Source organism: Chelon labrosus (genome assembly GCF_963514085.1).
Source record: "Chelon labrosus genome assembly, chromosome: 8".
Lineage (NCBI taxonomy): Eukaryota > Metazoa > Chordata > Actinopteri > Mugiliformes > Mugilidae > Chelon > Chelon labrosus.
The window spans coordinates 13,326,555-13,340,066 of record NC_140358.1 but is presented as its reverse complement, the minus strand read 5'-3'; the positions used below and the strand labels follow the sequence as shown (position 1 = coordinate 13,340,066).

The 13,512-nt window shown below is 41.0% G+C and overlaps 3 protein-coding genes across 3 annotated transcripts in view; all 3 read left to right on the top strand.

Annotated features, from left to right (window-relative positions):
- The first annotated feature begins 4,612 nt into the window (after nucleotides 1–4,612).
- On the top strand, nucleotides 4,613–6,879 carry LOC311491476 (protocadherin alpha-C2-like). The gene has a single exon (XM_084549404.1). The coding sequence runs from the start codon at nucleotides 4,736–4,738 to the stop codon at nucleotides 6,785–6,787; it is 2,052 nt and encodes a 683-aa protein (XP_084405530.1). The 5' UTR covers nucleotides 4,613–4,735; the 3' UTR covers nucleotides 6,788–6,879.
- Nucleotides 6,880–7,385: 506 nt separating this feature from the next.
- The window catches only part of LOC311491429 (protocadherin alpha-C2-like), a gene marked incomplete at its 5' end in the record, with an annotated part of 187,825 nt that continues 181,698 nt past the window's right edge, over nucleotides 7,386–13,512 (top strand). The window contains one exon of the mRNA XM_084549356.1: nucleotides 7,386–9,737. Coding sequence (XP_084405482.1) covers nucleotides 7,386–9,737 — 2,352 coding nt within the window. The remainder of the gene's footprint in view (nucleotides 9,738–13,512) is intronic.
- Nucleotides 9,874–13,326, top strand: LOC311491454 (protocadherin alpha-8-like). The gene has a single exon (XM_084549382.1). It carries the CDS (start codon nucleotides 10,755–10,757, stop codon nucleotides 13,173–13,175), a length of 2,421 nt encoding a protein of 806 aa, XP_084405508.1. The 5' UTR covers nucleotides 9,874–10,754; the 3' UTR covers nucleotides 13,176–13,326.

The window sequence follows — 13,512 nt, the reverse complement described above, 5'->3', positions numbered from 1 at the left end:
CAAGCTCTGGATGTGTCTTCTGCAATTGTGTAACATGTCAAACTGAACATGAACATTTAATGCTTACCTTACAATACTGAAACAACATGTTCATTTCACACAACGAAAGCTATATATGTATGTATGTCATGTATAACGGTGACTACTGTATGTATCTGCTTATGAAACACTTAAATTAGGATACAGGTATAACTCACACATACAATATAACATATGCCTGTTTCTATAAGTATGGCTTTTTTTTATAGCAGGACTATTGCAACTTTTCAATGTGAACCACTACGGAACCTCTGTGCCATCAGATGTATGAGCCAACAAGTATGTGAAACAAATCAACCAGAGATCACGTAATCAAACTCTTTAGCACAGCTCACATTGCATTACTTGTAAGAAGTTGTAAAGTGTTACAGGTAAGCATAAGTGCTTTTGTACAGTGATACTTTTATGGTGCAACTTATAGTAACTTGTGTAATGTGAGCCAGTTGTACTCTATGGTTTGGTCTGTATGATCTAATAAATACAAAAACATTGCGAAGAAACGACTGAACTTCAGAATCTCTGAGTTTTGAGCTAAATCTATTGCAAAGATTGTTTTAAATCTATTTTAGGAATCAAAAATGTATTGGCATCTTGATGGTTATGATCGAGAGGTCAAGTCATACTTTGTGATGACACTGTTGAAATGTCAGAGGTAATATCCTGCTGTATAATTCCTGCCCAACCTTATCCACTTAGTGAAACATTATACTTCAGTCATAACTTTATACACAAAATATCAGTATGCAACCTATAGGGCCTTAGAAAAAGACATTGATGATGGAACAATAAATACGTTCCACTACCTATAATGGGAATGTAAGAGCTGGAGATTTGCTGATCCAGTTGCTCTTTCTTCTCAGCAAATCATTTGAATCACATAGTTTGTTGATCAGGGACAACTGTACTGCCAGCTTGCATGCCAATTAATGCAGAAGATGCTGGTGAAATGCTGATTTTCCAGATAATGAGGAAATCAGGGTTTGGTTAACATGGACAAGCCTCTAACCAAGATACTGTAGATCTTTGAGTCAGGCTTGACATAGATGTAAACATCAAATATTAAAAATATCACATGACTAAATCCTGGATCTCTATACTGAACAAAAGGTGTTATGCGCATGCAGAGGAATTAAAAAGACAATACTCTTTCCCCATACTTTTGTTTGCAAAGGAAATTTAAGTTGTTATTCATCTGTTCTTATTTTACACACTTTAATGTCTATTTTTTTTCACCAGATTGCAGATCAGAAAATGTTTCTAATCACGTGAGAGCCCTTGTGGCTGATATGCAGATTAGGCCATTTTTTTTTATTCTAACCTCTATTTCTGGAATGTAATGAGTTTTAACGTTTTACATAAGTCAAAGATGTAACATGTGTGAGTCAAAGCAAGAAGGACATTTCCATGGGCAAGAATTTGAGGAAGTCTATAAATATACCTCTCTCCATTGAGATGGCAGTTGAAACCGGCTTCTGCTTCTTTTGTGCTGTCTTCCGTGATGCCGGTGGTCACACACACTGCATGGGGACATCGTGACCATCTTTCTTCTGCAAAGCAAAAAAAAGGTAAAAGCAACATTATGCACAAAGAGCAACCACATTATGTCTGAACTGAAGCTTGACATGTCATTAAAAAAAGCCACACGTTGTGTAACTAAATATGTGAATACATAGCATGTGGAGAGAAACTGTATTACAGTGTAAAAACAAACAAACAAAACCCATGTGGTTACATATTAACACCATTTTACAGACAAAATGTGTCTGCAATATTTTTCCGCCCTCTCTCTTTCAGTCTCTTTGTGCGTGCACAGATGACATCATCTCTCTGGGGAGATGAGGTCATATTTGCATAGTAGGAGTGAATGACATTAAGGCTCTCAAGATGACTTATTTTGATTTAGTAGCCATTATAACCCTAAATTGAAGGAGCACATTTTAGCACATGATAGATTTGTCTTTTGTGTCTTTCAAGCAAAACAGGATCAACAATTTTTAATATGGGCTTTAGTCCAATTTAAATGGTGCTGTTATGGTGCTGTTATCTGAAGAATAGCTGGAGATAAACACTTTTTAGTTTTCTTTCTTATATGCACTGACTGTGAGAGGGGATTCTCAGTGCCTATTGTCTGCTGATCTGGTCCACTGACAGACTAGCACACTGATGCATGACACAGCAATGCACCGGTGTGTAAAACAAAGGACAGCCACCAGCTGGCACTAGTAGGTTAGCACTTGTATATTGAACATCAGTGTATTTTATTCATTAGCACTTGCTGGGCAATTCATAAATACTGCAGTGAAAAGTGCGATTATAAAAGGAATATTTTCTTTTCTTTTACAATAGTCTTGGCATTAAGTGTCTTCTTTCGGCATCTTCATTGGAAAATAATTCTAAAATAAACTAGAATGACGGCCAAAGGGGCATGCGTATATTATATATTTTTGAGAATTAACAGCATCGGGGAAAATGGGTGCATAGACAGCATTTGTCTGTACGTTTCACAGTTCCAGCATCCCTCCCCCTCTCCTCTTTTTTCCAGTGCGCCTGCTTGCCTTCAGCACCACGGACAGCGACCTGCCTAATGGAGCCGCGTTGCTATGACGACGTGCTCTCTGTTCAGTGGAGCAGTAGCCCCCTCCTCCTCCTCCTTCCCTTCTCCATTTCTCGGTGCGGCATCCACAGCTTGCAGACATAAGATGAACATTCACTGGCAAATATCACAGTCACCTTTGTCTAACAGTCGTTCGTAATAATGTGTATTGGGTACTTTGAAAGAGTATAGCATCACTGCGGCAGTATGAGGGAATCGATTGAGGAAGAAATAGGTGAAGGTGATGCAAAATGCAGCAGCGCTCGTGAACGCGCACGCATCTTTTTGGTCTGAATCCAGGACCCGTACGTAGTAGCAGGTGGGAGGGATGCAAAGATTTGAGGTTTTATGTAGGTCATTCTGTTTCTTAACTAATGTAACGCTATTGGACATTTTTTTTGTGTAATGCAATAATCAAAAATGCATATTTCCATGCACTCTGGTAGGGCTGCTGCACAGAGACTATGGCAAACTTGCACATGAACAGAAGAGAATACGAATGGGCTCATCATAGCTGCACTTGTAAGCTTAATCCATGGGATGTCACTGCTCACCACTGAAATAGGATCGACAGGGGGAGTGTTCTTGTGCACAGGGAGGGTAGGGAGATAGAGTGTAAATGCCATCCGCTTCAGCAACAATTCAACACAATAAAATAAAGTAAAGCTTTATGGTCTGTCTGTCATTTCATAATAGTTTCAAAGAGAAACAAAAACAACACGCTGTGTAATTTGTCCCCAAATCTGTAAAGAACAAAAAGAACAAGAGTACAAGCGTTACATTCAGCCGTTCAGTTAATATGCAAAAAAAGGTGAAATTTGTCGAGATCAGCTTATACTTGCACATACAGAACATTGAGAATAACCTTTGCAATCATTTATATATGTAAATAGTTTTGGACACCGAAATCTCTCCGTATTACGCTCATTCTTTAGTTTCGCTCTGGCCGCTCTAAGTAGACTGTGTCCCATTAGTGATGTGTCATGAGCAAAAGAGCCGGCTATAAGAGCCGATGCTTGGTAGTGAATCAGAAGAGCCGAGTGAGAGCCGGATCCCCACTACTTTTTTCATTTTCTTTTTTTTTTCTTTTTTTCCCCCTTTTGCTCGTTCATCACTGCTTCATTTGTTTGAATAAATAAAGTTTTATTGAAATATTAAACAAAAGCAATGCTTTTGTAATAGAGTAACGATTTTGGCAAACGAGACGGCTCTCAGAAAAGAGTCGAACTTCCCATTACTATGTCCCACTCCCCCTGTCCGTGCTGAAACACCTGAGACCTGACGCCCCTGCTGATCGCTATTAACCCCATAAATGGAAGTGGGGTTTCCAGAAATTCAGTGTCTTTTAAATTGAACAATAAACATGTAAATGTAAATGTACTATTTATAATACTTTTTAAACTGCTTTTAACCTTTTTATTATACATTCTAAAATACATTTGAACATTTTTAATCACACTTTTTATATGCTTTGAATACTAAATTATTCACCACTCCAGCATCGTTGCTGAGCCAGTGGGTGGTGCTGTTACACTATACATGTGTGTCACCACAGTGGTCATGTGTGAGAGAGGGCATCTTTCTCTGCATTCAGTAAGGATCCAAAGAGACAGACTGAAATACCGGAATGAAAGGATCTCTTCTTCGGCTACAATGATGGTCCCCATCGTCTGTTCTTCCTACGAGGAGACTGAAATTTTTACATGAATTTTGCTGAAAATCGTCTGTAAATAATCTATTTGACAAACAATGGATAAAACGGATATCAAAGGACAGTGGAGGGGTGTGTGGTTTTCCTTTTGTTTGGCGTTGCTGATTGTGGCTAAACTGGAAGGAATCTCTGCTCAAATACGATACTCCATTCAGGAAGAATTGAAACCAGGGACGTCCGTTGGAAATGTAGCTAAAGACCTAGGGTTGGATCTCGGAAGACTGGCGGAAAGGAATCTCCGTGTCGTGTCAGGAACAAAGCAGAATCTGTTCAAGGTAAATGCGAGAGATGGAGTTTTGCTAGTGAATCAGCGAGTAGACAGGGAGGAGCTGTGCGCACAGACTGTTCCATGCATCGCAAATCTGAAAGCGGTTGTTGAACATCCTCTCGAAATGCACCAAATAATTGTGGAGATACTCGATGTTAACGACAATTCGCCCAAATTCCCTGAAGAAAACTACACCTTGGAGGTGCTGGAGTCTGCCATAGTTGGATCTAGATTTCAGGTGGAAGGGGCGCACGACTTGGATGTTGGTTTGAATTCTTTAAATTCCTATAAGCTAAACCATAATCAGTATTTTCGCTTGGAAACCGAGGAATTTGGGGAAGATGGAAAAGTTCCATTCTTAGTTTTACAGCGGCCTTTAGATAGAGAACACACTGCTCAACACGGGTTACTATTAACAGCTACAGATGGAGGAAAACCCTCAAAATCTAGCACTATTAATATCACTGTTATTGTGTCTGATGTAAATGACAACCCACCAGTGTGTGAAAAACAAAAATACACCATAACAATAAAGGAGAACGCACCTGCAGGGACATTTTTGCTGACGGTAAATGCATCTGACCCAGACGAGGGGATGAACGGTGAGATTGAATATTCTTTAAGGAGTAAACTTAGAGGACTCTCATCGGAGCCGTTTGATCTGAACAGCGCAACTGGAAAACTAACTGTGAAAGGACAACTTGATTACGAGGAAAAACAGGTTTACGAGATTAAGGTACTGGCTGCAGATAAAGGTGCTGTGTCTCTCTCCACGCAATGCAACGTGGTTGTTAGAGTGGAGGACGTCAACGATAATCAGCCCGAAATAGAAATCACATCCCTTTCAAGTCGCATTCCAGAGGATGCTCCTCCTGGCACTGTTGTGGCGTTGATGGGTGTGACGGACCTTGACTCAGGTGTGAACGGACAAGTGGTCTGTAGTGTGCCCGGTCATTTACCTTTTGACTTAAAGCCATCCCCTGACGGACAGTCATACTCCTTGGTTACCAAGGACTACCTGGATAAGGAAACGGTGCATATGTATAACATTACAATAACAGCGAAAGATTTGGGGAGCCCTGCCCTGTCCTCAACGAAAATAATACAGGTAGATGTGCTAGATGTTAACGACAATAGTCCATTGTTCACCGAAAGCCCTTATACTTTTTATGTGCCTGAAAACAACAAGGCCGGACTGTCAGTTTTCTCAGTGAGCGCGATTGATGCAGATGGAGGTGAAAATGCAGCGATAACATATTCACTCGACCGTAAGAATCCGGGACCCACTATAACCTCATTTTTAAATATAAATGAAGCCAATGGTACAATATCAGCATTAAAGAGTTTTGACTTTGAGACTCTGAAAACTTTCCAGTTCCAAGTTGTAGCCACAGATTCTGGAACTCCGTCACTGCGCAGCAACGTCACAGTGAACGTGTTCATTCTGGATCAGAACGACAACGCTCCAGTCATCCTGTATCCACTCAGCTCCAACGGTTCTGCTGAAGGTGTGGAGGAGATTCCACGCAACGTGTACGCAGGACACTTGGTGACTAAAGTCAGAGCCTATGACGCTGATATAGGATATAACGGCTGGTTGCTGTTCTCACTGCAGCAAGTTACTGACCACAGTCTCTTTGGTTTGGACCGCTACACAGGACAGATCAGAACACTTCGCTCGTTCACAGAGACAGACGAGGCTGAGCATAAACTGATCATACTGGTCAAAGACAATGGGAACGTTTCACTCTCAGCAACAGCTACTGTCATTGTCAAACTGGTGGAGCCCAAAGAGGCTTTTGCAGCTTCTGATGTTAAAAGTGTAGCAAAAGTAGACGAAGAGGACAATGTTACATTTTACCTGATGATAACTTTGGGCTCAGTTTCAGTTCTTTTTCTCATCAGTATCATCGTGCTGATTGCAATGCAGTGCTCCAAATCCACAGACTATACTTCTAAATACCTGGAAGAGCCAAATTATGATGGGACACTGTGTCACAGCATCCAGTACAGATCTGGAGACAAACGGTACATGTTGGTTGGACCCAGAATGAGTATAGGATCTACTATAGTCCCTGGCAGCCATGCAAATACTCTAGTGCTACCTGACAGGAGGAGAACATCTGAGGAGGTAAATGTCTTTAATTACTTAAATAACACACATAGACACAATTGAACTGGAGAAATCGAAATGCGTGTTCATACAATATGTAAACAGTGCTGGTTCCTTTCTGTGTGGAGTTTGCATGTCGTAATTCGGACGTATGTGTGCTGGTATGCGTGTACAGCGCTGTGGATGACTGGCGATATTTTCCCCTGCTGTTATTACATTATTCCGAGATAATGTTAAGTTGACATGATTACAAGGCATTAGCCTTTTTGATTACCAAAAGAAACACACCCATCATGTAACCGACCAGCTGGAGGAGGTAGATTTGAGCTTCTTGAGAGAGACTTTACTAGATGTCGAGTGTAAAGTGCCGAGAAAAAGGCTTTGTATCGTATTGAAGCCCAGTGACCACTTGGTGTCAGTGTGGCCTTGACAATGGTTGTGTTTCTTATTGCGTACAGGCCCTGCCCATATGTACCATCTCTTAACGAGGTGTTGTACTGGCGGAGTGCACATCGCAGGCTATTTATAATAAGGTAGCGGTCTATATTTATGCATGGAACTGCATTTGAAAATCGTGAAATGGTTCTGATTAGACTGGTTCGATTGCGCAACTGATACTCTGCGTGTTTTTCCGAGAGAGTCTCCATCAATTTGCTTCGCAATGGAGAGAAAAGGACAAAGGCGCCGAGTGCACTGCTGGTGGATTGCCGGGATTGTGTTATTGTGCTTCGTGGAGCGGATTTTTGGACAGTTAAGATACTCTGTTCCTGAAGAAGTTCAAGTAGGATCCCCTGTCGGAAATGTTGCCAAGGATTTGGGGCTTGACATTAGCACGCTGACAGGGAGAAGATTTCGTATTGTGTCGGGTCCAAATCACGCTTTGTTTCAGTTAAATCAGAACAATGGAGTACTATATGTTGGAAAAAATATGGATCGAGAAGAGCTCTGTGACGGGACCAAGGTTTGTTTGATAAACCTGAAAATTGTCGTTGAAAGCCCCTTGGAAATACATTATGTTGGAGTTGAAATAACCGATGTTAACGACCATTCACCGACTTTTCCAGAAAGCGAGCAGCGACTGGAAATAGCAGAGAATACGCCTCCAGGTACTCGTTTCCAGATTCACGCTGCCAGAGATCCTGATTTCGGTGCACAGTCAGTTCGATTATATAAATTGAGCCAAAATAATTTTTTTGATATTGAAGTCAGAGACAGTGAAGAAGACAAGATACCGTTTTTAGTCCTAAAAAAGTCTTTGGATAGGGAGCAAAAAGCAGAACATTGTTTAGTATTAACAGCTCTTGATGGAGGGAATCCGTCAAAATCCGGAAGCCTTAATTTAACTATCACTGTGCTAGACGCAAATGATAATCGACCTGTGTTTAGCAGAGATGTATATACTGTGTCACTAGATGAAAACGCCTCATTAGGAACCCTTGTAGTACAAGTAAATGCTACGGATTTAGATGATGGATCAAATAGCGAAATTGAATACAGCTTTGGAAAAACACAAAAGAAAAAAGTGCATGATACCTTTGAATTGGACAGTGTCACTGGTGAGATTCGAGTAAAAGGAAACTTGGACTTTGAGGAAACTGAGCTCTACAGACTAGATTTGCAGGCTTCAGATAAAGGCCAGCCACCCTGGACAGCTGAAAGCAGAGTTGTGATCAAAATAAAAGACAGAAACGATAATAAACCAGAAATTGAAGTGACATCGTTATCCAGCTTAATTCCTGAGGATTCAAAGCCTGGTACTGTAATCTCCCTCATCAGTGTTGTGGACAGAGATTCAGGCGTTAATGGAAAAGTTATTTGTAAAATGTCAGATGACGTTCCGTTTGATTTGACGCCCTCCATTGAGGAAAACATGTACTCCCTTGTCACAAAGGGGCGTTTAGACCGAGAGACTGTGTCTCATTATGATATCACAATAACAGCTACTGACTGTGGTGAACCTAAGCTTTCAACTGTAAGAACCTTAAGTGTACAGGTGTCAGACGTTAATGACAACACACCAGTTTTCAGTCAGAATCCATACGAACTTTACTTGGTCGAAAACAACTCTCCAGGTGCATCGATATTTTCCGTGAGTGCAGCTGATAATGATCTGAATGAAAATGCAGTAATAACATACCACATTGTGAGAGGTGATGCGATGCAGGGTGATATGACATCTTTCCTGAATGTCAATTCAGAAAACGGACAAATATCTGCGCTGAAAAGTATTGACTTTGAGACTCTAAAAACTTTCCAGTTCCAAGTTGTAGCTACAGATTCTGGAACTCCGTCACTGAGCAGCAACGTCACAGTGAACGTGTTCATTCTGGATCAGAACGACAACGCTCCAGTCATCCTGTATCCACTCAGCTCCAACGGTTCTGCTGAAGGTGTAGAGGAGATTCCACGCAACGTGAACGCAGGACACTTGGTGACTAAAGTCAGAGCCTATGACGCTGATATAGGATATAACGGCTGGTTGCTGTTCTCACTGCAGCAAGTTACTGACCACAGTCTCTTTGGTTTGGACCGCTACACAGGACAGATCAGAACACTTCGCTCGTTCACAGAGACAGACGAGGCTGAGCATAAACTGATCATACTGGTCAAAGACAATGGGAATGTTTCACTCTCAGCAACAGCTACTGTCATTGTCAAACTGGTGGAGCCCAAAGAGGCTTTTGCAGCTTCTGATGTTAAAAGTGCAGCAAAAGTAGACGAAGAGGACAATGTTACATTTTACCTGATGATAACTTTGGGCTCAGTTTCAGTTCTTTTTCTCATCAGTATCATTGTACTGATTGCAATGCAGTGCTCCAGATCCACAGACTATACTCCTAAATATCTGCAAGAGCCAAATTATGATGGGACACTGTGTCACAGCATCCAGTACAGATCTGGAGACAAACGGTACATGTTGGTTGGACCCAGAATGAGTATAGGATCTACTATAGTCCCTGGCAGCCATGCAAACACTCTAGTGCTCCCTGACAGGAGGAGAACATCTGAAGAGGTAAGCCCATGTTTCGCTTTCAGCTGGAGATATGTTTGTGTTTCAACAAGGTCATGTCATCCAAGAGTATGTGCTAGCTTTGAGAGACATACAGTAAGGGATATTATGTGCTTTATGATAATTTCATGTTGATCTTACCAGTGTCCCTTTACATTTCTCTTGGAATTTGAAAATGTGTACAACCACCTCACATTATCGCATATTTGTGAGGACTGTCCACTTTGTTTATTTGCAGTTTACTGGACAAACTGTGATTGTTTTTGAGTTGGTATTTAAGTTTCAGGTTGGAAATATTTATTTATTTATTTGAATACTTTCAGGTAATTGAGAAAAACTGTGCCATCAAGATGTCATACTAGTTTGTAGCTCTGTCCATGGTCCTGATAAATTCTCACGGTTGAGGATAGTGTAGCCAGAATGTACGTTCTTTTTAGAAAGTTTATTAATTCAAGTATTTCAAAAACTAAACACATCGTTTAAGCACACTTAATTCAAATCCCTGGGTTTGTTACCGAGCTATAATTGTTCCAGGTGATTCTCAATCATTAATTTTCACAATGAAAGTGTATTAGCAGTATCTTGAGACTTGCTTGAGTAACGTTTTCCATTGCATTCCGTTTGCACATAGTTCTTCCAAGGTCACATCAACGCATCGGACGTCAACGCACTTGAAAACATGTTGTTTGCAGTAAACGGCATACAATTTACATGCAGCCGTTTGCTTAAAATGCGGGTCATAATTTGTGCAGTCCACAAGGTGTCAGTGTCATATCAGCATAAACTACAGTGCTACAACGTTGGCCCTGCCCCTTCCAGGGAGGTTTTGTTCAGTTCGACAGAGAAAAGACACCACCTTTAACAAAAAGAAGCGCCGCCGTTATTCACACACGGATTCGAAATAAGTATTGGATATGTAGCTCAAGCTATATTTTTTTTTGTGATATAAGCAGATATTTTTGTTTTTTTTTGTGCAAGGACTTGTGAATGGATATATAATTTAACATCTAAACCAAAACTATGGGAACAGGAGGACAAAGGCGAGGGATACGGTCCTGGTGGGTAGCCCTCAGTTTTTCTGTGATGCTCAGCTGCGTAGAGGAGGTTTCAGCTCAGATAAGATATTCAATTCCAGAGGAAGTAAAAGTGGGATCTGTTGTTGGAAATGTCGCTAAGGATCTTGGACTGGAGATCAGCTCATTGGAGGAAAGACAATTTCGTATTATCACAGGATCTGAAGATGCTCAGTTTAAAGTAAATTCGAACAATGGCGTCTTGTATGTGCATAAAAACATAGACAGAGAGCAGCTCTGTGGGAGCGTTTCCCCGTGTATGATGGACCTCAAAATGGTAGCGGAGAACCCCATGGAAATACATTACGTGGGAGTAGAAATCGTAGATGTGAATGATAATTCACCGAATTTTCAAGAGGAAGAAAAAATATTAGAAATTTCTGAGTCCACTCTCCCAGGCAGACGTTTCCAGTTGCCAACGGCGCGCGATCCAGATGTTGTCGCTAATACAGTGCGTGTGTATAAAATAAATCAAAACGAATATTTTAATATACAGATAAGAGAGAGAGGACAAGACAAAGTACCATTCTTAGTATTGCAAAAGTCTTTGGATCGAGAAAAGCACGAAGTGCACAAATTGATCCTTACGGCATTGGACGGTGGAAATCCACCTAGATCAGGGACTCTTAATATCACAGTCAATGTCCTCGATTCGAACGACAACCACCCAACATTCAGCCAAGAGGTATATTCGGTCACTATACCTGAAAATGTAGAGGCAGATACAAGTGTAATTACAGTTAAAGCAACTGATCTGGATGACGGTGTAAATGGAGACGTTGAGTATTTCTTTGGTGGCGAACTTGACCCAAAACTATATGACACTTTTATCTTAGATAAATATACTGGTGATATTCGAGTTAAAGGTGACATCGACTTCGAGAAGATTGACGTTTATAAATTAGACGTCCACGTAACAGACAAAGGGCAACCTCCCATGAGTGCGGATTGCACAGTAATTATCACAGTGCTCGACAAAAATGACAATAAACCTGAAATCGAATTTACTTCTCTGTCGAAGCAGGTATCAGAAGATGCAAAACCCGGGACTGTGGTTTCTTTAATTAGTATTACAGACCAAGACGCTGGTTTAAACGGTAAAGTCATATGCAGTCTTCCAGATAACGTGCCATTCGATTTGAAACCATCGATTCAGGATAACATGTACTCTTTAGTGTTGAAACGGCACTTGGACAGAGAATCTATTTCGCATTATGACATCACAATAACAGCTAAAGACTGTGGCCAGCCCCCTCTTTCCACATTTAAAACTCTGAGTATTGATGTTTCAGACGTGAATGACAACAAGCCGGAATTTTTGCAGAATCCAGTTGAACTTTACCTGACGGAAAATAACGTGCCTGGGAACCCAGTATTCTCTGTTTCTGCTTTGGATAAAGACTTGAATGAAAATGCAGCTTTAACTTATCACATAGTTAGAGAGGAAAGTAGTAAAGTGAAAATCGCAGCGTTCTTAAATATCAATCCAGATAATGGACAAATATCTGCTCTGAAAAGTTTTGACTTTGAGACTCTGAAAACTTTCCAGTTCCAAGTTGTAGCCACAGATTCTGGAAGTCCGTCACTGAGCAGCAACGTCACAGTGAACGTGTTCATTCTGGATCAGAACGACAACGCTCCAGTCATCCTGTATCCACTCAGCTCCAACGGTTCTGCTGAAGGTGTGGAGGAGATTCCCCGCAATGCGAACGCAGGACACTTGGTGACTAAAGTCAGAGCCTATGATGCTGATATAGGATATAACGGCTGGTTGCTGTTCTCATTGCAGCAAGTCACTGACCACAGTCTCTTTGGTTTGGACCGCTACACAGGACAGATCAGAACACTTCGCTCGTTCACAGAGACAGACGAGGCTGAGCATAAACTGATCATACTGGTCAAAGACAATGGGAATGTTTCACTCTCAGCAACAGCTACTGTCATTGTCAAACTGGTGGAGCCCAAAGAGGCTTTTGCAGCTTCTGATGTTAAAAGTGCAGCAAAAGTAGACGAAGAGGACAATGTTACATTTTACCTGATGATAACTTTGGGCTCAGTTTCAGTTCTTTTTCTCATCAGTATCATCGTGCTGATTGCAATGCAGTGCTCCAAATCCACAGACTATACTCCTAAATATCTGCAAGAGCCAAATTATGATGGGACACTGTGTCACAGCATCCAGTACAGATCTGGAGACAAACGATACATGTTGGTTGGACCCAGAATGAGTATAGGATCTACTATAGTCCCTGGCAGCCATGCAAATACTCTAGTGCTCCCTGACAGGAGGAGAACATCTGAAGAGGTAAGACAATGCTTCTGTTTTAACTGGAGATATGATTGTGCTTTAACAAGGTCATGGTCTTAAAATAAACACTACTAAACCAATGCTGGTCATAAACTTGAAATCCTGAAGTTCTTTGTCTTCTACAATGTACTAAACAGGGTTCTCTCAACCCAGTCCACCCATTCCCAACTGTTAGACTTACAATGAGCACTGGAATTTTACATATAGTGTGTATCTCATACTCTGTACAGTGTTTCCTTTGGTAGCTCTGACCTCTGTCCATGTTGCTGAAATACTTCGCTTTTTCCTTTGCAAGAAAATGTAATACCTTTAAATGCCTCTTCATTTTCACCGTGTTTTGAATGTGTCCCCAAACTCAATGAAATATGTCATCAGTGTGTAGTTGTTTAACCATTGC